This window comes from Podarcis filfolensis, assembly GCF_964270895.1.
Source record: "Podarcis filfolensis genome assembly, chromosome: 1".
Classification (NCBI taxonomy): Eukaryota; Metazoa; Chordata; class Lepidosauria; order Squamata; family Lacertidae; genus Podarcis; species Podarcis filfolensis.
The window spans coordinates 83602038-83626732 of NC_139604.1; the positions used below are offsets into that span (position 1 = coordinate 83602038).

Consider the following 24695-nt stretch of genomic DNA (forward strand, 5'->3'; position numbering starts at 1 on the left):
CTCTCCTCTTTAACCCTCATAGTAGCAGATACCTTTTTAAAAAAAATAATAATGAAAAAGAATGGTAGCGCATGAACCTTCTACGTAAGAAGGGGCTGACCGAATATCAGCGTTCCTTGCGGGAAGCCGGCTCCTGATTCGACCGCAGCAGAAGGGCGAACGAGAAAGAGAGTGAGAGAGATTCCTGAATGTGACTGACATCACTCGCTCCGCTTCTGCGCCGGTTGCAACGACACCTCCGCGACGGCAGGGGCCGCTGTAGGCAGGACGGGGGGCAGATGCGCCCTCGTCCCACCGCCGCCGGAAGCCGCGCGCGGCCTGACTAGGCGGTTCCGCTCGCTTCCGCCCGCGGGTTGGAGGTGGCGTGAAAGGGAAAGCGGTTGTTTTCGTCGCAGCTTCAGCCGGAGATTGAGAGAGCGAGAGAGGCCGGCCGTGAGAGGACCATCCGCGGCACGATGCCCACCGTGGAGGAGCTGTACCGTAATTACGGCATCCTAGCCGACGCCAAGGAGACCGCGGCCGAGGTGCGAGCGGGCGGGCGGCTCGGACTGCGCGCGGGGCTCCTGGGCCTAGGCGGCGGCGGGGGAACATCGGCGCCTTTATGCGGCGGAGGCGACTATGGGGAGGGGGGAGAAAGGAGGACGAGCCAGGCTCCCCACTCTCTGCTTCTGCTCACGTCCCTCCCCCCGTCATGAGTCTGGATTCGGACCCCCCCCCCTTTGGGGGGCATCTCCTCCCCCTCCGCTAGAAATCTTCCATTGAGAAGGTGCCCCTTCCTTAGCTAAACAACCTGAGGGTAGGAGCTTGAAATCACGGCTGGGCCGAAGGCTCTTGGCAAAGGCCTGCTTAAAAAATAAAAAAATCCGGTTCTTTTTCGTAAAAGGATAAAGAAGAGGTGTTTTGTGAGGGGAACGGACGAGACGTGCAGTGTAGTAATCCCGTGCTCGCTTCTCCCAGCGCTCGTTTAGTTCAACGGGGGTTTTTTCTCCTCAAAAGTAAACCTGTTTAGAATTGCGGCCGCAGCATACCATGTGCTGCCTGCTGCGCTTGCTTATAGAGGCAGGGTTGTAGTCGTGTTTATGTGGGCGTTCATTCAGAAATCCATAGTCGCAAGTGATGCGATATAACATCTCATTTTGTATAACATGTAGCATTACGTTGTCGTGAGCATGCATCCCTACAGCTCAGCCCTATGCATGTTTACTTACCATTCCTCCTGTGTTCAGTAGTGTGTGTTTTAGAATTGTGGCCTTAGAGACTTGTGTGCCATGCGTTGCCCCAAGGGATGCCCTTTCCCCAGTGCTGTACTGTACTCACAAACACAGGGTTCCCCCCCACCCTCAGCTCTTCTTCTTGTAAACATCTGTGTTTGCTGTATTGTACCTTGATGTGTGTAAAAGACCCGGGGGGGGGTCTTCTTTTTTTTGCACTATACTTCCACCCGCGATGATCCATGGCTCTGTCTCCTCCAACACTTGGGGACACCTAGCAGTAGGTTATGAAGAGCATATAAAGTATCCATCTAAAATTAAACACTGCACACATAATGGTAAAAGTGTTCAGCTCTTTCCCAGATTAAGCCTGCTCCCCAAAAGCTAGGACAAATAGGATGATATTGCAGTATTTGTAGAAGATGCTTGCAATGCAATCCTATACATGGCTTACTGAATTGAGTGAAACTTACTCCCATGTACATGGGCATTGGTTTGCAACCTTAGACTTTTAGGAAAAGTGGTTTTATAGTTATGTAACAGACACTAAAAATAACTTTATGGGTGCTGTTTGGCACATGAATAGTGGTGGTGAGATCTGCAGTGGATAGTGCTGATATACTCTCGGATATGCCTAAGCTATAAATATCTCATTCTTTATATATAAATTTATTCAGAGCCTTAGAACAGTATTCTGATATTGCAGTAGATTATTGCATCTGTTAACTGCATAAAGCAGAGAGTTTCTATCTTCTATTTTAGCACAAAGATGCTTACCAGGTGATCTTGGATGGTGTCAAGGGAGGTGCCAAGGAGAAGAGATTAGCAGCACAATTTATTCCAAAATTCTTCAAACATTTCCCTGAACTGGCAGATTCAGCTATCAATGCCCAACTGGACCTTTGTGAGGATGAAGATGTTTCTGTAAGTATTTTTTCATCGGCAGTTAGCACTTGCCTCTTGTTCCTTTTGATTTCATCCGTTCCCCTCTCATCCCCACCCCACTATCAGATTAACCATAAAAAAATTGTGGGGGAACAGAACACTTTTCACTCATAAGGTCTAAACCAGGAGAAACTGCTATTACATCTTTGGGTTATTTAACCAGGATTGGCATGCTTGTCAATTGATTAGTAAATTATTTTATGAAACAAAATTATGGGAAGTTGATAGTGTATTTTTTAAAAAAATGTACCATATAATCATCTGGGAGCAAGTGTGGGTACCTTTTTTACCTGTTCATCAGGAGTTGGGCTTCATACAAACTTCATTTAGGCACAGGCATCAGTTTTCAAAAAGTATTTTCATATACAGTAGTTTATTTATGAATTTATAAGCTTCTCTTCAACATGTGCTCCCAACATATATGGTGTAAAATTTAAAATGAATTAACAAAATAATTTAAATACCAATTTCAAAAGAACAATGCAAACTAGCAAAACCAAAACAGGAATGACCCCCAAAGGCAGGATGAAACTACATCATCTTTGCCTGTTTACAAAACAATGACATAAAGTGAGAAAGTTGTACAGAAAAGGTTCATCCTTAAATCTGTTTTAGTTGTTAAAATGTTTAGCAACAGCACAAGAGGAAATTTGTCATTTTAAACTTATCTGTGTTGTAGTTTTATTTGGGTGTGTGTTAACCTCAGTAGATATTGATGTGACTTTTAGTCTGTTCATCTGTTGTACTGTGATGGTCTAACGACAGATAAACATGTCATATTTACATATCTACCACAAAGTAAGTCCCATTTTCAGAGGAGCTTCCTCCCAGGTACATTGATACAGGATTTCAGGCTAAATCCCTTAGCGGAGCCTCATGGTAGCCTTAGGCCTCTTGCAATTAAGTAACGGTGAACATAAAAACTGACAGCACAATCAGACAATAGATTGTGTCTGACTTTCCCAACCTTTTGTTTGAAGCTGTATCATCTGCGTAAGAGAATTTTAATTCATTGGTTGGTGAATGTGTGTGTCTTTGTTTTGTTTATAGATCCGGCGCCAAGCAATCAAAGAATTACCTCAGTTTGCTACCGGTGACAACCTCCCCAGAGTGGCAGATATACTCACCCAACTTCTTCAGTCAGGTAGAAGAGATTGGTGTTTGTATTTGTAACCTTACAAGGTGTAATCAGAGCAAGGTTATAGATTCATTGCTATGGTTGTATTCCTTAACCATCTTGTTTTTCCATGTCAATATTTGCAGTTCTGTATTTTAGGAGTCTTCACCATCCCATAACTTTTGCTGTCTTACCTACCATTCAAATTTCTAAACACTCTGACCCTCCTTTGATTGAAAACTCAACATGTACAGGGAGCTGGCAATCTGTACATTCTAAAAGGTGCTTGTCAATCTTGACTCGTGCTAAAAGGTACATAGTCCACAGTGCAGGAAAGGGCTATGTTAATGTACCATTGCAGGCAGAAAAGCACAGGCATGCCTCAGAACCAAATGGAACCCCTACCATGCTGTGTCTTTCACTAAAAGGTGCCCTCTTCTAGTGCACTGGCACAGCAGCTGGTACACCTACTCTGGCTAGTGCAGGAATTCTTCATGCTAGCTTCTTGGGGAAGAAGTATCCACAACCTCTAGGTCTTTGTCTTAAAAGCTGCATAGGTTTGTTGGAAACAATGCTGCTTCACATGTTGCAATGAAACTTTTTGCTTCCCACAGTTAAATGGGATAGATAGATGTATATGGCTTCTAGACATTGGCTGAAATCCAGTGGTGTTCATTCACCGGTGGAATGTACACTTTTGGCAGAATGAATTCCTTCTCCTGCCCCTATCACCTAAAGCAATAGATTCCCTCTGGAGCAGAGGGGCGGGTGCAAGGGGATATAAATGAAGGGGGAGGTCTGCTTGTGTGGTGTTGTATGTTGCCCATTGATTAAACGTTGTTGTCTTTCTAAGTTAGTTCTGAGTATAAGCTTTCATGAGCATGCACACTTCTTCAGATATTCTTCAGTGTGCATGCACACGAAAGCTTATACCCAGAACAAACTTAGTTGGTCTCGTAAGGTGCTACTGGACAATTTTTTAATTTATTTCAACCACGTCAGACCAACACAGCTACCTACCTGAATCTAGAATTGTTGTCTTTGTGCTTGTTTCTGTTGTATTCTGCTTCTTTTGTTTGTTTCTGTTGTAAAATAAGCAGTGTTATTTATAAATTATAAATTATTTATAATATTATAGTTTATAAAGAATATTTTAAAAAACAGTGCTCTCAGGTTAAAACCTGGACATGCTTTGATTAATTTTTGCAAACCACAATATGGATTATAAGAATAGTATTCAGATAACAGAAGAAATGGCAAAATGATTAAAGAAGCAGTTTATTAATCAGATAAGACAGACCCGCTTTGAGGAAGATGGAAGTCTATTGGGGAAGATAAGGAATTGGGAATTAAGAATATGGTGGCATAAGTTCTTTTTTAAGAACTTATGGTTTTATGGATATATGTATGGGGTTTTTTGTTGTTTTTTGTTTATCATATTTGTTAATTTCTTGTATGTGTTTGCTAAGCAAGAAAACTAATAAAAAGCATATTAAAAAATAAGCAGTGTTATTATTATGCTATCATTGTGCATGGTGTTTTACAGGGAATGTTTTATATGCTTCTTGGAAGGGAATAAACATAAGTCAGCTGATGCAGCTTTGTATTTGTACTGCTATGTTATCTGCCTTCTGTTTTTCAGACGATGGTTTTGCCACTTTCATTCTTCACCTGGTTCTTTGAATAATTTCTTATCACATGAGATTCTAGTTTGTGTCGATTTCCAGTGCTTCACTTTATTTAGCTAGAATTAAAAATATTTTTCTGGGCCAGAATAAAATTTAAAATACTAACTGATGTAAAGGAAAGAGGTGGATTTGCCCTGCCAGACCTTAAACTCTATTATGAATCAGCAGCATTCTGCTGGTTGAAAGAATGGCTGCTTCTTGAGAACACAGACATTTTGGATTTAGAAGGTTTTAATAACATTTTTGGGTGGCATGCATATTTGTGGTATGACAAGGTTAAAGCACATAAAGCATTTAAAAACCATATTGTCAGGAAAGCATTGTTTAATGTCTGGATAAGATATAAGGACCTACTTGAAAATAAAACCCCAAGGTGGTTGTCACCGATGGAAGCGAAGGCCCAGAAAAAGCTCAATATGGAGGCCAAATGGCCGAAATATTGGGAAATTCTGGAACAAGAAGGAGACAAATTGAAATTGCAGAGTTTTGAGAAACTAAAAGATAAAGTGCGAGACTGGCTTCATTATTATCAAATAAGGGAGGCTTACAATTTGGACAAAAAAATTGGCTTCCAGGTGGAAAAATCAAAATTGGAAACAGAACTGCTAGATCCCAAAACTAAGATACTTTCAAGAATGTATAACTTGCTGTTGAAATGGAATACTCAAGATGAAACGGTTAAATCTGCTATGATTAAATGGGCACAAGATGTTGGACATAACATTATGTTTGCTGACTGGGAACAGTTGTGGAACACAGGTACGAAATTCAAGGCATGTAATGCCTTAAGAGAGAATATTATGAAAATGATATACAGGTGGTACATGACACCAGTCAAGCTTGCAAAAATCTATCATTTGTCCGATAATAAATGTTGGAAATGTAAAGATAATGAAGGTACATTCTTTCACCTTTGGTGGACGTGCCCAAGGATTAAGGCTTTCTGGGAGATGATATATAATGAAATGAAAAAGGTATTTAAATATACCTTTTTGAAGAAACCAGAGGCCTTTCTCCTGGGCATGGTCGGCCAATTGGTGTTAAAGAAGGATAGAACTTTTTTTATGTACGCCACAACAGCAGCAAGAATACTTATTGCAAAGTATTGGAAGACACAAGATTTACCCACTCTGGAAGAATGGCAGATGAAAGTGATGGACTATATGGAATTGGCGGAAATGATTGGCAGAATCCGAGACCAGGGAGAGGAGTCGGTGGAAGAAGATTGGAAGAAATTTAAGGACTATTTACAGAAACACTGCAAAATTAATGAATGTTAAAATGATGTTGGAATGAAATGAAGCTGTTTTAGCAACAATGTTAAAAAGGAGTATGTAAAAATGACTTGTTAAATAGATGAAAATATAAGGTTATAATATGTTAAGATAAAGAACTAAGATAAAAACAAAGAGGGAAAGGATTTGCTGAATTAACCATTTGAAATGGAATACAAAAAAGGGAGGTGTGAGGAGGTCAGGGAAACGAGTAAATGAAAGACAAGACATTGAAAGATGGACTTATTTTTAACCATTTTTTTTCTTCTTTTTCTATTCTGTATTTTGTATTACTTGCTTTCTTTTTCCTATTTTCTTATTACCTTTGTAATCTTTTTTTGAAACTTTAATAAAATATCATTAAAAAAAAAGAATTAAAAATATTTTTCATCTTTAATTTTCTCTTTTTCCCAGATGATTCTGCAGAATTCAACTTGGTTAACAATGCTTTGCTAAGCATATTTAAGATGGATGCTAAAGGTAAAGTATGCCTTATATCCTGACATTTATAAATTGTTTGTACGCTCTGTTGGATCTTTTGGGATGAGAATTGACTATCTTTTGGGAGATACGGAATAGTTACCAGTCTGAATACCTTTTTGACAATAATAACAGAACAATTTGCAAAGATACAAAGAATATAATTTTGTGTATTACAATAGATAGCTATTCCAAAGAAGGGTATAGATCTTTTAGAAGCAACAGAATTTTTTCTACTAATGTGGTATATAACATTTACAATTATTTATGTCATTTCCATGTAGCTGACTCATGTTATTCTTTGGCGATCACTTGTAGCCAAGTAAGATTGTCTTCCATAAACACGGTTTTAACAGTGAGTCCGTAAATGACGGTGGAGGCCAGTTCTGGATCCACATGTCCTTCCACAGTGGCAACATAGGTTTCCAGGCAGGAGTTGATCACAGTGAGGGTTTGCCAAGCGTGCCTTCCTCTTAGCACGTTTCTCCCTTTTGTCCTGAGCTCGAACGTCTTCAAAGCCTATGACACCTTTAGTAAAGGCTGTTCTCCATTTGGACCGCTCGCAGGCAAGTGTTTCCAAATTGTTGGTGTTTATACCACATTTTTTAAGACTTGCCTTGAGAGAGTCTTTAAACCTCTCCTGATGACCACCAGCATTACGCTTTCCATTTTAAAGTTCGGAATAGAGTAGTTGCTATGGAAGGTGATAATCAGGCATCTGCACAACATGACCAGTCCAACAAAGTTGATGTTGAAGAATCATTGCTTCGACACTGGTGATCTTTGCTTCTTCCAGTACACTGGCATTAGTTTGCCTGTCATCCCAAGTGATGTGTAAAAAAAATTTGGAGACACCATTGACAAAATCTTTTGAGGAGTTGGAGATGGTGTTTATAACATATAACATATGTTATATAACATATACTTGGAATACTCAAATATCTAACAAAATTATATTCCTTTCAATTGTAAAGGGATGCTTATGTGATATTTATTTCTATTTTAGGAACACTGGGTGGTTTATTTAGTCAGATTCTTCAAGGAGAGGATATTGTACGAGAAAGAGCCATCAAATTCCTCTCGACAAAACTCAAAACACTGCCTGAAGAGGTGTTAACAAAAGAAGTAGAAGAACTCGTACTAACAGAATCGAAGAAAGTGAGTATATTAGTTTAGTTAAATTACGTTCTTCATAACAGAATTGCTTCCTATCAGAACACATTAAGTACCACCTATGGGTGTAAATTAAAAATGCAGCTAATAGTGTTGCTTCACCAGTTCAAGATTCTGAAACATTTTAGTTGAGTCTAACAAAGGTATGCTATTTTTCCTGTTGGGTGGTTGCTGACTCCCCCCCCCCCCCCATGAACTATCAAGACTACAAACATTTTTGTCTGCTTTGGAGAATACCTAAGTTAGCTATCTAGTGGGGTGATACTGGAATTGGAGGAATAAATTTTACTACCTCACATACCATATGTGTAGGAAACACATTGTCAAGCCACTTGGTAATGTTGCCTATCTAACATCTATTGAATCTTACATTTTACATTATCTAAAATTGAATATCAGCTTTGCTAATAAAAAGACTATAATCTTCGTATTCACTTTTGTTCACAGCTACATAAGGGTCATTTTCCATTTAGTGGTGGAGACGCATCCAAGTGATAGCTAGCATTTATTTTAAGATGGAGAGAAGCTATTGTTCCTTAATCCCATTTTTATATTTGCTCAGAGAAAAGTCCCACTGAGTACAGTAGGGCTTTGGCCCAGGTAAATTTACAAAGGTTTGCAGCCTTAGACCCATTGTATTAAATAAGACAAGTTAATTTGCAACAGCACTTAGGTTCTGTGTGGCATAATGTACAAAGTGTTGGATTCAGAATGTTCGCCCAAGATTCAAATTCTGTTCAGATATGAAGCATTGGGGGAGATCATTCCATCTGACTTTTATTGCATGGAAGCTTTAATACTAAAGGAAGAGCTTTTTAAAATGGTTTGTACACTGAAATGTGCTGTAAAAAAATTAAGCGAGGAATGATCATTTGCAAGGAAAAATAACACATGGGCACTTGTTCCCACCTGCATTGGTATGATTCTTCATTCTTTTCTATTTTTCTCTTTTCTTAAGGTGCTCGAGGATGTGACAGGAGAGGAGTTTGTCTTATTTATGAAGATACTATCAGGCTTGAAAAGCCTGCAGACAGTGAGTGGGCGGCAGCAGCTAGTTGAACTAGTGGCTGAACAAGCTGATCTTGAGCAGACCTTCAATCCATCTGACCCCGATTGTGTGGATAGACTCTTACAGTGTACTCGTCAAGCAGTCCCACTTTTCTCAGTAAGTATTTATGGTGTTTTGTTTTTTAAGTGTTGTGACTGTTGTGACAATACAGCATGGCTGTATTGGTTGTGTCAGAATGACTATCCCATAATACAATACAGTGGTACCTCGGGTTAAGTACTTAATTCGTTCCAGAGGTCCGTTCTTAACCTGAAACTGTTCTTAACCTGTAGCACCACTTTAGCTAATGGGGCCTCCCGCTGCCGCTGCACCGCCGGAGCACGATTTCTGTTCTCATCCTGAAGCAAAGTTCTTAACCTGAAGCACTATTTCTGGGTTAGCGGAGTCTGTAACCTGAAGCCTATGTAACCTGAAGCGTATGTAACCTGAGGTACCACTGTACATGACTGTGAAAAGTTGCAAGACCGTTGCATGTGTCACTGATATATATTTATAAAATAGCTTGTATGCTACCTTTGTCCCCTCAAGGACTCTCCCAATAAATAGAGCAAGGCCATCAATTTCATTGGATCTACCCTGAGTATGATTAATGTTTGGTATCACCCAATAAAATCTAGTTAAGATAGATTAAAATCAAGTGCAGAATAAAATTAACCAAAACAAATCAGGGAGGAGACAACAAAATTCAAATCAGATTAAAAACCAAGTGGAATTAAAAGAAGCTGAGTTTAAAGCTTTAAAGAAAGGAAACCAACCCATTTAAGGTACCTGTTTGCTAGAGTTGTAGCTTTCCTATCTCTCACTGTATGTAAATCACACCACTGTTTTATCTGAGCATGCTTGCTGTCTAAAATCTTTGAAGGTGTTTCAGTCTTGGAAAACAGTGTCATGTTTACGTAGTAGTATGCTAACTTAATGATCTTGTGATTAAAAAGGCTTTTAGTGCTAGCTGCTATCAAATGAAAAATTGGAATTGTGCAGCAAAGCATTGGAAAATGTTGCTGTTACAGCTGCTATTTTGTTTTTCTACAGAAAAATGTTCACTCCACAAGATTTGTCACTTACTTCTGTGAGCATGTGCTGCCAAACTTGAGTTCCCTGACCACCCCAGTTGAAGGCCTTGATATACAGTTAGAGGTAAGCTAATCTGGAAATATCTCATGGAGCCTGAATTATAGGTATCCAAGGTATGCCAAAAGAAGATAGGAAGAAATTTATTGCTAATTTGGACCACTGACAAGGCTGATTCTGCTTGTCTTATTTTATACTCTCTCCTAAAGTATTACATAGATTTGCTTTTTTATCATGTGTGCTGCTATGCAGAACAAAATTCAAACAATTTATGCATATAGTCTGCAGCCTGAAAGAATGCTGTTCAACTAAGATCCTACAGGAGGCACTATCTTCCACCCTCTAGGTTCATTTTCTGATTTGCACTGTCATATCCAGGAATAAGCCCTTTCTTTCTGTCTTAAAATCTGTTCTTTTTTTATAATTGTCATGGTATAAAGTTGCAACTGTTAATTTTCCAATGGCCCTTTTCCTCTCTCCCCACCCACTGTAGGTGCTGAAACTGCTTGCTGAGATGAGCTCCTTTTGTGGAGACATGGAAAAACTAGAATCAAATTTGAAGAAGCTTTTTGATAAACTACTGGTAAGAGGATTATTAGTCTTAAGAGAGAGAGTGAAAGTTTGTAATTAGATTTCATTATGCCTTTTATTTTATTTGAATTGAAAAGCACCTAGTGTAATGATAGTACTTCCAGAGGGATAACCGTGTTGTAATAGCTAATTGCTTTAGCAGATTTGAACACCAGATGTTGACTAATTTTCATACACAGTGTGTTTACAAGTGTGAAGAAGTTCAATTCTCTGTGGATAGCACAGCACTTGAAAGATGCTTGAACAGCAGCCGGGAGGAAATACATGCTTGGCTTCAGTAGTAGAGAGCAGGGACTCACAAATTGTGTCCAGCTTTGGTAGCTAGACCACCAAACCACAGGTGGAGTACTGTTGTCATCTTCCAACATTGGGCTCCCCCACCCCCTGCCTTGGTGTAATCTGTAAGGGAGCCATAAATTTGTGGAGTGGGTGTAGTCTTCCCATCTCTGTCTTCCTGTCTTCTAAGTGGGCTGCAAGAGGAGGATTTATTATTTATAATCTTTTGCATACTGCCCTTCATCCAAAGATCACAGGGTGGTTTAAAATATAAAAACACAAAAATATATACAGTGGTACCTCAGGTTACAGACACTTCAGGTTACAGACTCCACTAACCCAGAAATAGTACCTCGGGTTAAGAAATTTGCTTCAGGATGAGAACAGAAATTGTGTGGCAGCAACAGGAGGCCCCATTAGCTAAAGTGGTGTCTCAGGTTAAGAACAGTTTCAGGTTAAGAACAGACCTCTGGAACGAATTAAATACTTAACTCAAGGTACCACTGTAATAGGGGAAATGTTGGCAGTTTGTGTGTTCTGGTTTTTAAAAGGACAAATATGGCTTGAGATTGCACCCTAATTCTGACAGCTGGGATTAAATATACTTACTTGGCTGTGCAACCATGTTTGTGGACCTCTTTAGAAGGAGATTTGGTAACGAATACATAGTTGAGGCAATGACATCTTAAATACTAGATGAAGTAACAAGTGTCAATTCTTCTGGTTTCTGTTTCTCAGGAATACATGCCACTCCCTCCAGAAGAAGCGGAGAATGGGGAGAACGCTGGCAATGAAGAGCCCAAATTGCAGTTCAGCTATGTGGAGTGTTTGTTATATAGCTTTCATCAACTAGGTCGAAAACTTCCAGACTTCCTGACAGCCAAGCTGAACACAGAGAAAGTGAAAGACTTTAAAATCAGGTAGCATTAAAGTGTATGCATGTGCAGACTTCATTAGAATAGCAGTAATGGAGTCATGTAGAATCCTGCTGATCTTTTCTCTGCCAATTATAATTAACATTATGATTAATAAGCAAGCATTAGCCAATAATAGAAAAGGTTAACAAAAACTTCAGACTGAAAATATTGAAGATACTGTTCCTAGTTTTCAGGGCAATAGGGAAATGTCTATGTCAGAATAGCTGTATAGCCCCAAACTGACATTTCAAACTTGCTTCTGGCCCTCTAAAATTAATGAGAGAATTCTTCTCAGTTTTCTTATTAAAAGTTACTTGTTGGATATGTCATATTGTCTTTCTGTAACTCAAACTAGCCTATACTTGTATAGCAATGAAATGAATAGTTTACTGGGCGGCGAAACAAAATGCCTTTAGCTTTTTAATATGCACCGAAGGCTTATCGAGTATAAAAGCTGTAATGCTTCCAGCAAAGAATTACCTTTACGTTCGTGACCTGTAGCATATTAATACTGAACTGCAATTTAAGCTGCTCTTGAAGAACTCATAAAGGGCTCACATGTTCCGAATTCTCAGATCAAATGGCACTTTGACCAATAGTAACCGAAATGTGTCTAAGGATTATTTAGTGGATTTTAGTGGATCTCAACATTTGTGTCCCTTGGTGACCCTAGGTTAGGGCTTTGCTCTGAGGTTTTCTGCTAACCTCCATGTGAGATTTCCTCCATGCCTTTGTTCCATAATCAGTTTCTAAAATTGATAAAGGAGTGGTTAGATGCCAAAGACTACATAATTCTTTCAGATTTCTCTTCAGCATCAGAACAATCTTCTCCATGGTCAGTGACAGCATCTGGCATCCTGGGGGTAGGATCCATCCTTAACACCTGCCTTAGACACTTTGATTCCCTCCCGCCCCCCGACCCAGTGATCCAAGCAGCACAGAGTCTACCCAGCATTTAAAATTGGCATTATGGGAAGTTTTTCATATATATTTGCATTTTCTATTTTACATATACAAATGAAATAAAAACATAAACATATAAACCCCTTTATAAATTAGAGCTTGCCGTCCACTGCCATTCCATGGTAACCTGGAAGTCATTATGGGAAATTTTTCATGGTAGCTGTCGCAACTAGGACCCCCGGTAGACTAGAGAGCCAACTTTGATTTTAGTCGCATTTGGCACCAGCTTGGCTGCAGGAGTTGCCGGAAGGAGACGTACAAGGCACTATCCATCCGTCAAAAGGGACTCTGGGTTTGTGTAGGGTTTACACCTTAGCCTTTTCTTCTCCTGGAAATATCCTTCAAGGCAGTGAAGGTTTAGGATCAAAATTCCGCTTCTCTCAGTAAAATGTTCTTGGTTTTGATTGATGTTTAAATTATATTTGATATTAAAAAGTCTTGATTCATAAATCTACCCCAAAGTTTATTCCTCTATAGAGACACCTTTATTTAGGACATTCTACATAAGGTCTCTTACTTAGGCAAATTCAGTTTGCCAAATGTCTTTCTGTTGAGGCTTTTCTTTTTTCAAGATACTAGCAGTTTTCCTTTTTATCATCTTGATTTCACTGTGTGTTGCATAACTTACTGTTCAGCTATTCTCTTTTGTTAAAGATTACAGTATTTTGCTAGAGGACTGCAGGTTTACATCCGACAGCTTCGTTTGGCGCTCCAAGGCAAAACAGGAGAAGCATTAAAGACAGAAGAGGTATGTAGTCCTCTGTGACGGCAGTACCTTAGCTGAATTTACCATAATGATTTTATCACAGTATAGTCTGATGGATAAAGCTCGTGACAGTGGCTTTGATCAGTAGTAACTGGGGGTGTTGCTCACAAAAAATAGTTTTTCCAAATTGCCCTGTGCCTTCTGAAAATCTGCTCCCGAGGGTGGTGAGACTGTCAGGATATGATATGGGAGCTGCACAAAAGGGGAATTGATGAAAATCGGGGATGTCTTTTTCAATAAGCAGAAGTATCTCTCCACTTAAGCAAGCACCCTTGGATTGAACTAATTGAAGAGTGTCACTGTATCGCTTCTATTTTTATGCATCCACTCTGTTTCACAGAGAACAGAAAAGCAGTGTGTTGCTAGAAGTGTAGCAAGAGGGTCGGGGGGGGCGGGGAGGTTTTGCACCAATCCTCCACATAAGCCAAAGGGCCATAACTAAATTACATGTGCATGTGATTATGCATGAAAGATTCCAGACTCTAGCAACTGGTAGTGTTTCAGATGGAAATTAGTTCTCCTCAGTGTTGTTGTTCATTTAAAGAAAAGATACGTGGAATAGAGTGAAGCTTTCGTGGACGGGAAGGATGGCAGCAATAAAAATGAACTTACTTCCAAGAATGTTATTTCTGTTTCAAAATATCCCAGTGATCAGAGGCTCTAAAATGTTTATGGATTGGCAAAAAACTCTTTCGAAATTTATATGGCAAGGGAAAAGGCCGAGAATTAGATTTAAACTTCTTACAGATCGGAAAGAGAGAGGGGGATTCTCGGTACCTAATCTGAAATTATATTTCGAGGCCGCCTGCCTTTGTTGGATCAAAGATTGGATTAATCTGGAAAACACAGATTTATTAGACCTAGAGGGGTTCGACAATAGGTATGGCTGGCACGCCTATTTATGGCAAAACAAAGAAAAGGTACACAAAGGGTTTTCAAGTCATATTATTAGAGGGCCTCTATATGAAGTGTGGGAGAGAAATAAAAAACTCCTAGAATGGAAAACACCTTGGTGGTTATCACCAACTGATATTTTAATAATTAAAAAAGTAAATATGGAAGGAGTCAGGCTGACCTACGAAGACCTACTGATAAGATCAGAAAGTGGATGGAAGATGAGAACATATGAGGAGTTGAAAGATAAATTAACAAGCTGGTTACAATTCCATCAAATAAATGCAGCATGGATAGAAGATAAAAAAGTAGGGATGAACGAGAAGAAATCCAAATTTCAGATAGAAATAATTGAAGGTAAATCCAAATTATTATCTAAAATGTATAACATTTTATTAGAATGGGACACCAAAGATGAGGAAATAAAAGAGGTTATGACAAGATGGGCAATGGATCTGGGATATAATATAGAATATGATAAGTGGCTGAAATTATGGACTAATGGAATGAAATTCTCGGCATGTGTCACACTTAGGGAAAATTTAGAAAAGATGATGTATAGGTGGTACATCACACCGGCAAAGTTAGGGAAAATGTATAAAACAGGAAATAAGAACTGCTGGAAGTGTAAAATCAAAGAAGGTAATTTTTTCCATATGTGGTGGACATGCGACGAAATGAAGAAATATTGGGAACTTATCTATAATGAGTTAAAAAAAATATTTAAATATACATTTCCCAAAAGACCAGAGGCCTTCCTACTAGGTATAATTGGGGACGAAATCAAAAAAGAAGATAAGACATTATTCCAGTATGCCACAGCTGCCGCTAGAATATTAATTGCCCAAAATTGGAAAAATCCAAACACCCCAGCAATTAGAGATTGGCAAATAAAATTATTTGAATTTGTTGAACTAGCAAAAATGACACAAAAAATTAGAAACCAAAAAAATACAAAGTTCATTAACGACTGGAATAAATTTATGATATATATCGAAGGGAATTATAGAAACCTAAAAACTATAGCAGGTTCGATATAGATCTTATGATGTGTAAATCAGTAATAATTATTAGCTGCAGGAGAAAGAAATTATTTATACTAAGAAGCCTGAAATCGGGAGGGATGGAGGTCAATAGGTGTGTAGGGGACTGGTTTAAGCATTTGAAGATATGAAGATTTAAGTGTGAAGATAAAGAACTGTAATGGAATCTGATGTTATTCTTATGTTATGACTGGACATCCATTTATTTATTTTTTATTTTTGTTTTTTTGTAATTGTTGATTTGGTTTTTCTTTTGGTTATTTAAGCGAAACTCAATAAAAAGAAATAAAAAAAAAATAAAGAAAAGAAAAGAATGCACTGAGCTTCATTGGAAACATCTTAAATATAGACTTAAAAACAATTTAATTTTTACATTTCTAAGATAGCCTTTCTCCTTTTTTGCAGAACAAAATTAAAGTGGTTGCGCTGAAAATTACAAATAACATCAATGTTTTAATCAAGGTAAGCCCTTCTATATTTTATTACTGGATTTGTTTAAAAAGGATGGTTTGGTGAAGATATTAGTCCTGAAGCTATTTGTGACCAGTCAATTCTGTGGCCCTAACTCTGTTCTTTCTGGAAACAGTAATACTGTTCCAGTAACTTTTGCTGGGTGCTGCTCAGCCCAGTCAGATGGGTTGTAGCAGCAGCAGCAGCAGCATCATTATTAAATGTAGTAGATTCTTTCCTCACCCTGTTGTGCTTGAGCATTATACCAAACCTGTAGGGAAATTTAGTCTGTTTTCAAAAACAGTGCAGGAAACAATGGAATTTGATCAAATCCTTTACAAGAACATAAAAGAGAAGTGAGTGAGAGAGAGACTGAATTAATACTTAATGCTGATCCTAACGATGGATTTTCCCAAATGTGGATTTTGGAGTGAATTTTTTTTTTAATCCAGGAAATCTGTCATCATGCAATAAATTTTGAATTGGGGAACTTTAGTTTTTAACATCTATTCTTCAGCTGTTTAAAGTACTATTCCCAGAAACATATAATTCCTATTTTGTCTCTAGGATCTCTTCCACATTCCCCCTTCATACAAGAGCACAGTGACGCTGTCATGGAAACCAGTACAGAAATCTGAAGCTGGGTAAGTTAGCAGTGAATGACTTCCAACTATTTATGTATTTCTCTCTTGTCTTTCTGCCCTCCAGCAGATCTCTGTTAATGTAATGTTGGAATCTTCTTTTAAATCTATTTATACATCTATAAAGTTATGCCAAAAATGTTATTCTGCACAAGTTATGATTTTGTATACATTGATTGAGTCAGTGTGTTTGAACATCCAAAGGAGAGTTAAGATAAAAGGACTAATAGAATTGTAGAGTTGGAAGGTACCTTGAGGATCATCTGGTCCAACCCTGCAAAGCAGGAATCTCAGCTAGAGATGGCCACCTAACCTCTGCTTTAAAAAGAATATACTTTATTTAGCAAAACAAATAGTCGCTTCAGCAATTGTAATAACTTTACTCTGGAGAGAGAGAGATGCGTTGGGATCCAGAGAAGTTCGGCAACATGTTCCCATGCACACAGGAGAAGTACAGGGGGCTGATAATCTTTGCGTTCCTTCTAGAAGTACCCACTCCTGGTGAGGAGCTGCTCCAAAGAGTCCTTAACCTTCCAGACACTACTGCTGCTAGAATAGGGAGAGCTACAAATACTGCATGTCTGAGCAGAATACCATATGCAGTGCCTGGGATCCTGGCATCTTGGTCCTAAAAAAGATGGCTAATCTAGGAGTCACCTCTTCTTTAGGCAAAACATAAGGCTACCTAGTATCTTCTTTACTTGAGAATAAGCAGATGGTGGGTTTTTCTTTTTATAAAAATAAAAATAAGCAAGCTGCTTTTATATTTTTCTGCTATTGGTGTCTGGAAATAAAAGTAAAAGCCCACCTGTTCTTGCAGAGGAGCAGGCTTTTCCAAATCAGGGTAACCAAGATGGTGTCTTCCAGATGTTACTTGACTTGTAACTCCCATCATCCCTGGCCCGTAGCTATGCTGGCTGGGGCTATGGGGAGTCCAGCAATATCTGGAGAGCACTTTGGTTACTTACCTCTGCTCTAAGAAAAATAGAAGCTTTGGTTATTAAGGTGATGTTCAGTTTTATCAATTTTGTGACATATTTGCCCTGAGCGCTCTCATTTTATTTTAATTTTTAATTTTACAAACAAATGAGCTAGAGAGTAAGGTAATAGGAATCTTCTTGCTTTGAAATGCTAGGAATTTTTGTTCTGTGCTATTAATGTTGCATGTCTGCGAAAAGCCTTCATTAAGTTTTCCATTGCTGTACATATTGGGTTCATTTTTTTTAAGTCTTACTTGTTTCTGCAATATTTTTTCCCCCTATTTTCTTTGAAGGCAAAAAAGAGCAAGTGAGGATGCAGCTTCAGACTTGCCAACAAAGAAGGCTCCAGCAGGACCAAAAAGGGATGCCAGGCAGATATACAATCCACCCAGTGGGAAATACAGTAGTAACCTGGGAAATTTTTCTTATGGTAAGCATTGCAAGAGATTGTGTTATTCCGTGCAGGGGAGAAATAGAATTCTGTTTTGTGTTGTAAGATGAGTTGCCAGGCTCTGTTGCCTTTGGGTGGTGTTGTTCTCTGGTATTCCTTCCTGTTCATGAATTTTGTGTGTGCTTCTTCAAGATACAATCTTGGCATGATTTTGATTTACATATCATATTGAGCAATGTCTAGACAGGTGTAGCAAGCCTGTGGCCCTCCAGATGCTATTGGACTGCAGCTGTTGTTAGTCGAGCAACATTTGGAAAGCCTCAGGTCTCCTGTCTGTGGTCTAGTACAAGATATTTATTTTTGGTCTCATTGGCATTTACCTGTATAAAATTTCAACCTGTCACATCCAATTCTTGAGTCAGGTTTTATTCACATTGAATAGGAAGTGGGGGTTGTAACATGATAGGAAACTCTTCATTCAGATTTATGGGAAGGTCTTCCATGCCATCACTTAATTCTTTCATGAAATAGCAATCCAAACTCGTATTCACTATGCCAGACACTATGCAGACCCTGCAGCTCTCATATGACAGCAACGGACCTGATCCAGGCTTCTTTGCTTTGCCAGCCTGAGCACTGGTGCACCACAAAGGCTTTTTGATCTGTCCTCCCACCTTCTTTCCTGGCCAGGGCTGTAGGAGTGGCAATGGCTGTGTTGTTCAATGAATCTCTGCCACTGTTGGTCAGTAGGGTAGGACTGCAGCCTACTATAATGCTGGAGAAACAAAATAAGAATTGGAGAGATCACTATAAGCAGCTTCAATTAATGCCCTTTCCACACATTTTTTTCTCTTTAAAAGGCATTGTTCAGCTTTCTCATTCAGTTAAGGGCTAAAAAAATGGTATGTTTGATACTCATTCACAAAGTTTGGCTTTCATATGCAATCAGTGCTTTCATATACAATCTGTTTACTTAACAAAAACATTGTCTGGATTCAAAAGAGTCTCATAAGTGTATATTGGCAATTAGTGCTTCATTGGAAGTTCCCCAGAGTTTTGTAAGTGGCTTGTCTAGTGTTGCAAACGACTGCAGGCATAATGAGGAACACTGGAAACTATGACGTGGACACTTCCAGAATAGTCCCCTTTGATTCCAACACTTAATAATATACAGGTAGCCACATGTTCCATAAGTGGTAAAGTTATTTTCTATTCTGTTAAACAAGTTCTGCAAATAAGTCCACAAAGAAATGATTAGCCTACCTGTACCTGTGTAGCATAATTGGGGGGGTGGAGAGAGCCAATTGACTTGCCATTTGCAAAACCTTTCTTGGAATGAGTTATTACCATAGCTAAACTGGCAAGCGCCTATTTTCAAGTTTGTGTTCAGCTTAGACATCTTGCAAGCTGAAGTAAATTGCTGACTATACCTTCCACTATCTCAAGTTTGTATGTTTTAATGTAACTCAGCCTGTGATCTTAAGAGTAAAGGATGGTTAAGAAATAATTATAACAACAGACGTGCAGTATGTGTAAAATATGTACATACAGAGTAATTATACGGATTACTACTACTTTTTCTATGTATCAGAGACTTTGATGTTAAAATGGGAGCTGATGTGGTTCTTACTGGTCTTGCTTCACACAGTTGGGCTCCGCATATACTTGATTAGAGAGTATGTTGCAATTCTTACTGTCATGTTTGTTTAAGTGCCACTTGTATTTAAAAGCTAGAATTATAACTAGGGGTAGATGCTGTTTTTCTTCTAGTCAATCAGAGATCTCTATGTTTTAAAACAGACCCTTATTTCTCTTTATTTTCAGAGCAGAGAGGTGGTTTCCGTGGTGGACGAGGGAGAGGATGGGGTGGCCGTGGTAATCGCACTCGTGGAAGAATCTACTAAAATCAATGGTGTTTTCATTGCCATGATCATCTTTCAAGTCTTGACAAATTGCCTGGAGGGCTGCATTGTTTAAAGAACTGTCTTCTGCAAAAGACTGATTTAAATGTTCTTATACCTTTGTATGTATGATCTACTTTTCTAATGGACTGCAGACTCACCCACAGTGAAGCTACAACTGTATTTTTGGATGTTTAGCAGCTGGCAGTTTGAGTTTGTGTCTGAGTTTGTTTTTTAAGCATCTTCAAGACTTATTCAGGAAGAAAGCATGGGTTTTCCTGCTGATGTTACATTCATCTATAAATATGGCTATACAAAGTAGGCTCCTTAGTGTACAATAATTTTCATATGCTAGATAAGAGGTGGAAATGTTATAACTGAAGTTGAAATCAGCGGTAACCCTTCTCCAGACAAAATCGTATTTTTATTTTATTTTTTGCAGTAAGTGGGAAAGAATGATATTGCAGAAAAAGTAGTATAGGCTACCATTGGTAGCATTGATTGTTGATAGGAATCCTTGATTTTTAAAATGTGCAACATGATGCAGAAGAATCTGTGCTCTTTATCATAAGTCAGTCCATTTACTTGTTGGGAAGGGTGGGAGGGAGCAGGGAAGACCAGGTGTTAACGTGAACACATTTTGCTCTTCTCCATATATTGTAACATAATGTGTGTTTTGCAAATGGCTTTTTAAATGTTCTCTATAAATGTGTGTGTGCATATATATATTTATATATATGCCATAAAATTATAGTGAAAAAGAATAAAACTGCTAGAAATGCTACCCCAAGAATGGCAAATTTGTGATGCTGTAATAACTCTTTCTTGTTAAAGAGCTTGGATCAGTTTAGCCCTTAGAAGAAGCTCTTTTGTTTTTGTGTTTTTTGTTTTTTTAATTAGATAGATACCTGTGTTTACAAATATTAAGCATGGCATTAGGCACTTGAAATTACTGCTATTCAGTTGCACTTGGGTAAAAAGTTAAAACATCTTGGTAAATCTTACGTAATAATGGAATCATCATAGTGATAAGGATTCTAGATATTTTATTTAAAATAATGTGATGTAGCAAACTTGATTTTCACCTCCCCCACCCCAAAAAATATTTCCCATTAAAAATGTATGTTGGGTCCTTAGGCATGGGAGGAGGAAGAGTGAGCAGCATACAATGTCAATACCAGTAACAGATCATAGGAAAATTTATAACACTGCAGGAATGTTTAAGTTACCCAGTGTCAGGCTTTATTTTAAAAAATTGCATATTCATTCTTCGCATCACCCCCCGTTCCCCTCTAGAGTTTGATGCCTGTACTGAAAACCAACATTTTGTACAAAGCATATTTCCAGCAAGCCTCATGTATATCAGAGAGAAACAGTTTATAAACTGGACAAATAAATCATTTTAATCATTCTTTGGGCCCCATCTGTGCTATGCATTTAAAGCAGTATCATACCACTTGGAACAGTCATGACTTCCCCTGCCAAATAATCCTGGGCGCTGTAATTTGTAAAGCAGGCTGAGAGTTCCCTAAGGAAAGCAACTGATTGTTAAACCACTCTGAGAATTGCAGTCCTGAGGAGAATAGGTGTTTCCTAACAACTCTCAGACCCTTTAACAAACTACAGTTTCCAGGATTCCTTAGGGCAAACCATGATTCTTTAAACCAGTATGGAACTGCAGGTGAAGCCTTGATATGTACAACCTTGTTTCGTTTTTCTTTTGATGGCCACAAACATGATTCTAATTAAGGAGAAACATCTACATCTATTCAGATTTTTGTTTTAGAAACTGGCCTGGTCAAAGTACAAATAATTGATCAAAATGGATTTTGAAATATTTTTGGTTAATTCAGTATGCTGCATATTTTGGTTACCATGGCAATTTGAGGTCCTTTAATAATGTGAAAGCCTAATTTTTAAGGATGGGCATTCAGTGATTACTACTGTGCCCAAGTATCTTTGGACAGGGAGTGGGGAGGGTCCCCTAGGTAACAAATTGACTAAAAACTATTTCTATTCATAAATGATGTGCAGATTGTCCTTAGAAACAGCTAGCTTTTTCACTTTTTGTTATGGCTGCAGTTACTTCTTTTTGGAGACACCCATTAATCACATTCTCTTTGTAAAATTTCCTTTATGCCTTTGCAATAAATCCATTTTGTAATTTTGTTAGTGACTTCTTGTTGCTTGGTCTTTTTTAAATGATAGCTTCCTGAAAACACACTGGACTTTTAACAAAATATGTCATCTCTAGGTTTTAGGGATAATCTAAATGTAAACCATTTTTGTGTGTTCTTATGAGTTGGGTGTGATGCAAAAGAGAGTTAAATATAATTAATTCACTTAAAAGAGCTTGGTTGGGTGTTGGTGATTCTCTACTTGGCTCAGTCATCAAGGGATAATGCACTTGCAGCATGGTACTTTTGCATAGAAAAAGCAATGCTCATCTGAAGAAGGTAAGAGTGCAATAGAGAATTTCCTACAACAGCAACATCCTTTCTCTTCCTCGTCATTCACAGCAAATTTACAGTGCTCTTGGATAGACAGATTGTGAATAGGATGGCCAGGTGAGGGAGGGGGTTCCTGCACTTCGTTGTGAACAGGGATTTCAGCAGGTGTAGCTTTCATGACAAGGCACTCCATCTTCCACACAACTATTAAAGGTGCGGGAAGGTTCTGTCTTCTTTTTTTCTTACTGGCCTCCCTAGTTAGTAATGAACATGCCTGAAGACCATGTTGGTAGACATTATTGGGACGCTGCCTTAATTGAATTAAGTCATTGGATCTTCTAACTCTCTACTGATTGCCAGCAATCCTCTGAAGCCGTTTGGGGGGTTGCAAGAAGGCTGCATGAGGAGAAGGGAAGCCTCATCGTGGAAGATCCGTACCCTTGGTTTTGACACCTGAGGTGTATATTTTTAGGACCCACCTTACATTTTTGAGATGGTACATTGTTTTTAATTGTTTTTAATACTGTGTTTTAATGTAGTCTGCCTCGGATCAGAGGGTGAAGGACATGTAATAATGTCCACTCACACAATCACCCATTCTATGTATTTCTAAGGGTATTCTATAATCCATAGCTATATTCCTGGTCCTGCAGTTATGTTTAATCTTTAGCCATTGACAAATGAGTCTTTCTTTTCAATGATGCAATGACTTACATAAATCTCTGGATGGTTAGGAATATTCCTAAATTCTGGTTTGAAAATCCCTAAATTCTTGTATCTTTAATTAGTCCTATTTGGTAATGGGGTGTGCATGTGCAAGTGTTCATCCTGTCAAGTGACAGACCCTGTCATCCCCACTGTATTCAAGCTGTTGAATGCCTTAGATAACTTAATGTGTTGTGCACATGGCACACATTAAACAGCCCCATTTAACTATAGATGCATACTGGAAAGGTGGTCCATTCCTTCTTACTAAAGTCATAATTAAAAATTCAAAAATATAGTAGAAAAATACCAGTTTAAAATTGATTAGATGCAGAATGGGGGAGTAACTCACTTCCTACGTTGAGGAAGAACCTTGTTTTTGATTAACAGCTTCTAAGATTAGCAGCAGTGTCTAGCAAGGCTGAAATGTTTCCCTGCTACTTTTTGAATATTGTCATTTCTAAGGGCATTTATTCTTTGGAATCTGGCCCCTTTGCCCTGTGCAGAATGCAGGTGAGCCCGATTCTGTTCGGTGCTGTAATAGTGGGCACGGGGCCAGGGTAATCTATGTCTGCCACGGGTTTCGGCCCCTGTGTCAGTATATCTCTTATATGGCCTGCTGTTGCTGGGGCGTTTTTTTCAGATTGGGGGGCAGCCTGATATGTTCTTCCATCCGGACGGGCAGGTGCAGCAGCCTCCAAACGGGCACATGGTCCCATGTCAGAAGCAGTCCGTCTACTCTGGCCCTCCGTGAAAAAGGGCTTCCTCTCGGGAAAGCGGTCACAGGATTGCAGCCTAAGGCACACGTACAACCAAAGGACTGCAACGCGGTCAGCCAGCTGGCGGGTGCTCCCTTCGCGGAACAAAAAGAGCGCGCCTCGTATTCACCTTCCGATGACAGCGGCTGCGAGCCTGCGATTGGCTGCTGCCTCTGAGCAGCACGTGGGAGGGCGTGGCGGAGGATGCGTAGAGGGCGCGGCCTCTTCTCTACTCCCGGCGCCCTCCTTTTGTAGGCCGCGCCCCCTTTCGCCACATTCTTTCTCCGCCTCCCGCTCTCAGGGGCGCAGCCACGCGAGACGTCCTCATCTGTTTGACCCAACGCTCTCCTCCCCTTCCTCCGGCCTCTCCCGGTCACATAGAGATAGGAGAGGAGGAAACTTAGAGTGACACGCGCACGCAGGACTTGTGGTCTTAACAGGGAGCTGGCTTCTCCCACTTCACTTACAAGGCGAGTTGCCTGAGGGAAGAAAAAGCTGCTATGCTGCTGCCGCAGAGAATCCATCCGCGCACAGCGGCGTCTCGAAACATCTAAGCTTACAAGTTCGGGCTTCGCGCGAGTCTACACCTTTTCGTACCTCTAAGCTTTCTGAGCGCGCGCACACTTCCTTCTTCAAAATGGCGCTGGAGGCCAATCCGCTTCCGGGTGGCGCGGGTAGGCCGGGCTTGAGGAAGATGGCGGTAGCAGCAGCAGCAGGAGCAGGAGTGTCCGGGCGGGGTGGTCGAGGGCTGGCGTGCGCCTCTCCGGGCTGGGCGCTGCTGGGCCTTTTCCTGCTGCTGGGCTCTGCGGCTCAGCCTGGCGCCGCCACCACCCACTGGGTGGTCACCGAGGATGGCAAGATCCAGCAGCAGGTGAGGGAGGGGCTCCTCTGGCCGCTGTGGGAACCGTCGCCATAGAAACGCTTCCTCCCCCCCCCCTTCC

General features: G+C 39.6%; 2 protein-coding genes and 1 long non-coding RNA gene across 7 annotated transcripts in view; 2 read left to right on the forward strand and 1 right to left on the reverse strand.

The window, feature by feature from the left end:
* The first annotated feature begins 301 nt into the window (after positions 1 to 301).
* Positions 302 to 22017, forward strand: API5 (apoptosis inhibitor 5). Its single transcript, XM_083602497.1, has 14 exons — positions 302 to 524; positions 1974 to 2135; positions 3207 to 3300; positions 6650 to 6715; positions 7722 to 7873; positions 8847 to 9053; positions 9990 to 10094; positions 10522 to 10611; positions 11634 to 11815; positions 13430 to 13523; positions 15884 to 15940; positions 16496 to 16572; positions 17843 to 17979; positions 19765 to 22017. The coding sequence occupies exons 1-14, from the start codon at positions 456 to 458 to the stop codon at positions 19842 to 19844; spliced, it is 1572 nt and encodes a 523-aa protein (XP_083458623.1). The 5' UTR covers positions 302 to 455; the 3' UTR covers positions 19845 to 22017.
* On the reverse strand, positions 18351 to 24487 carry LOC310757827. Its single transcript, XR_014545491.1, has 2 exons — positions 24352 to 24487; positions 18351 to 18715 (listed from the first exon to the last, which is right to left on the reverse strand). It is a non-coding gene; the product is annotated as an uncharacterized lncRNA (long non-coding RNA).
* Positions 24358 to 24695, forward strand: part of TTC17 (tetratricopeptide repeat domain 17) — a 54429-nt gene continuing 54091 nt past the window's right edge. For 3 of the 5 annotated variants that reach the window (XR_014544968.1, XR_014544969.1, XR_014544970.1), the window contains exon 1: positions 24358 to 24625. Coding sequence is in view for 2 of the 5 variants with exons in the window: in XM_083601348.1 (XP_083457474.1) it covers positions 24392 to 24625 (234 nt within the window). In the remaining 3 variants the exon portion in view is untranslated. The remainder of the gene's footprint in view (positions 24626 to 24695) is intronic. The other 2 variants (XM_083601348.1, XM_083601347.1) reach the window with 2 other exon arrangements.

Excerpts from the sequence above, each read along its gene's own strand:
- API5 (XM_083602497.1), top strand. The coding sequence starts at position 456 with ATGCCCACCGTGGAGGAGCTGTACCGTAATTACGGCATCCTAGCCGAC. Across the intron at positions 2,136-3,206 it reads GTGAGGATGAAGATGTTTCT|ATCCGGCGCCAAGCAATCAA; the intron begins GTAAGTATTTTT and ends TTTTGTTTATAG. Across the intron at positions 13,524-15,883 it reads AAGCATTAAAGACAGAAGAG|AACAAAATTAAAGTGGTTGC; the intron begins GTATGTAGTCCT and ends CCTTTTTTGCAG.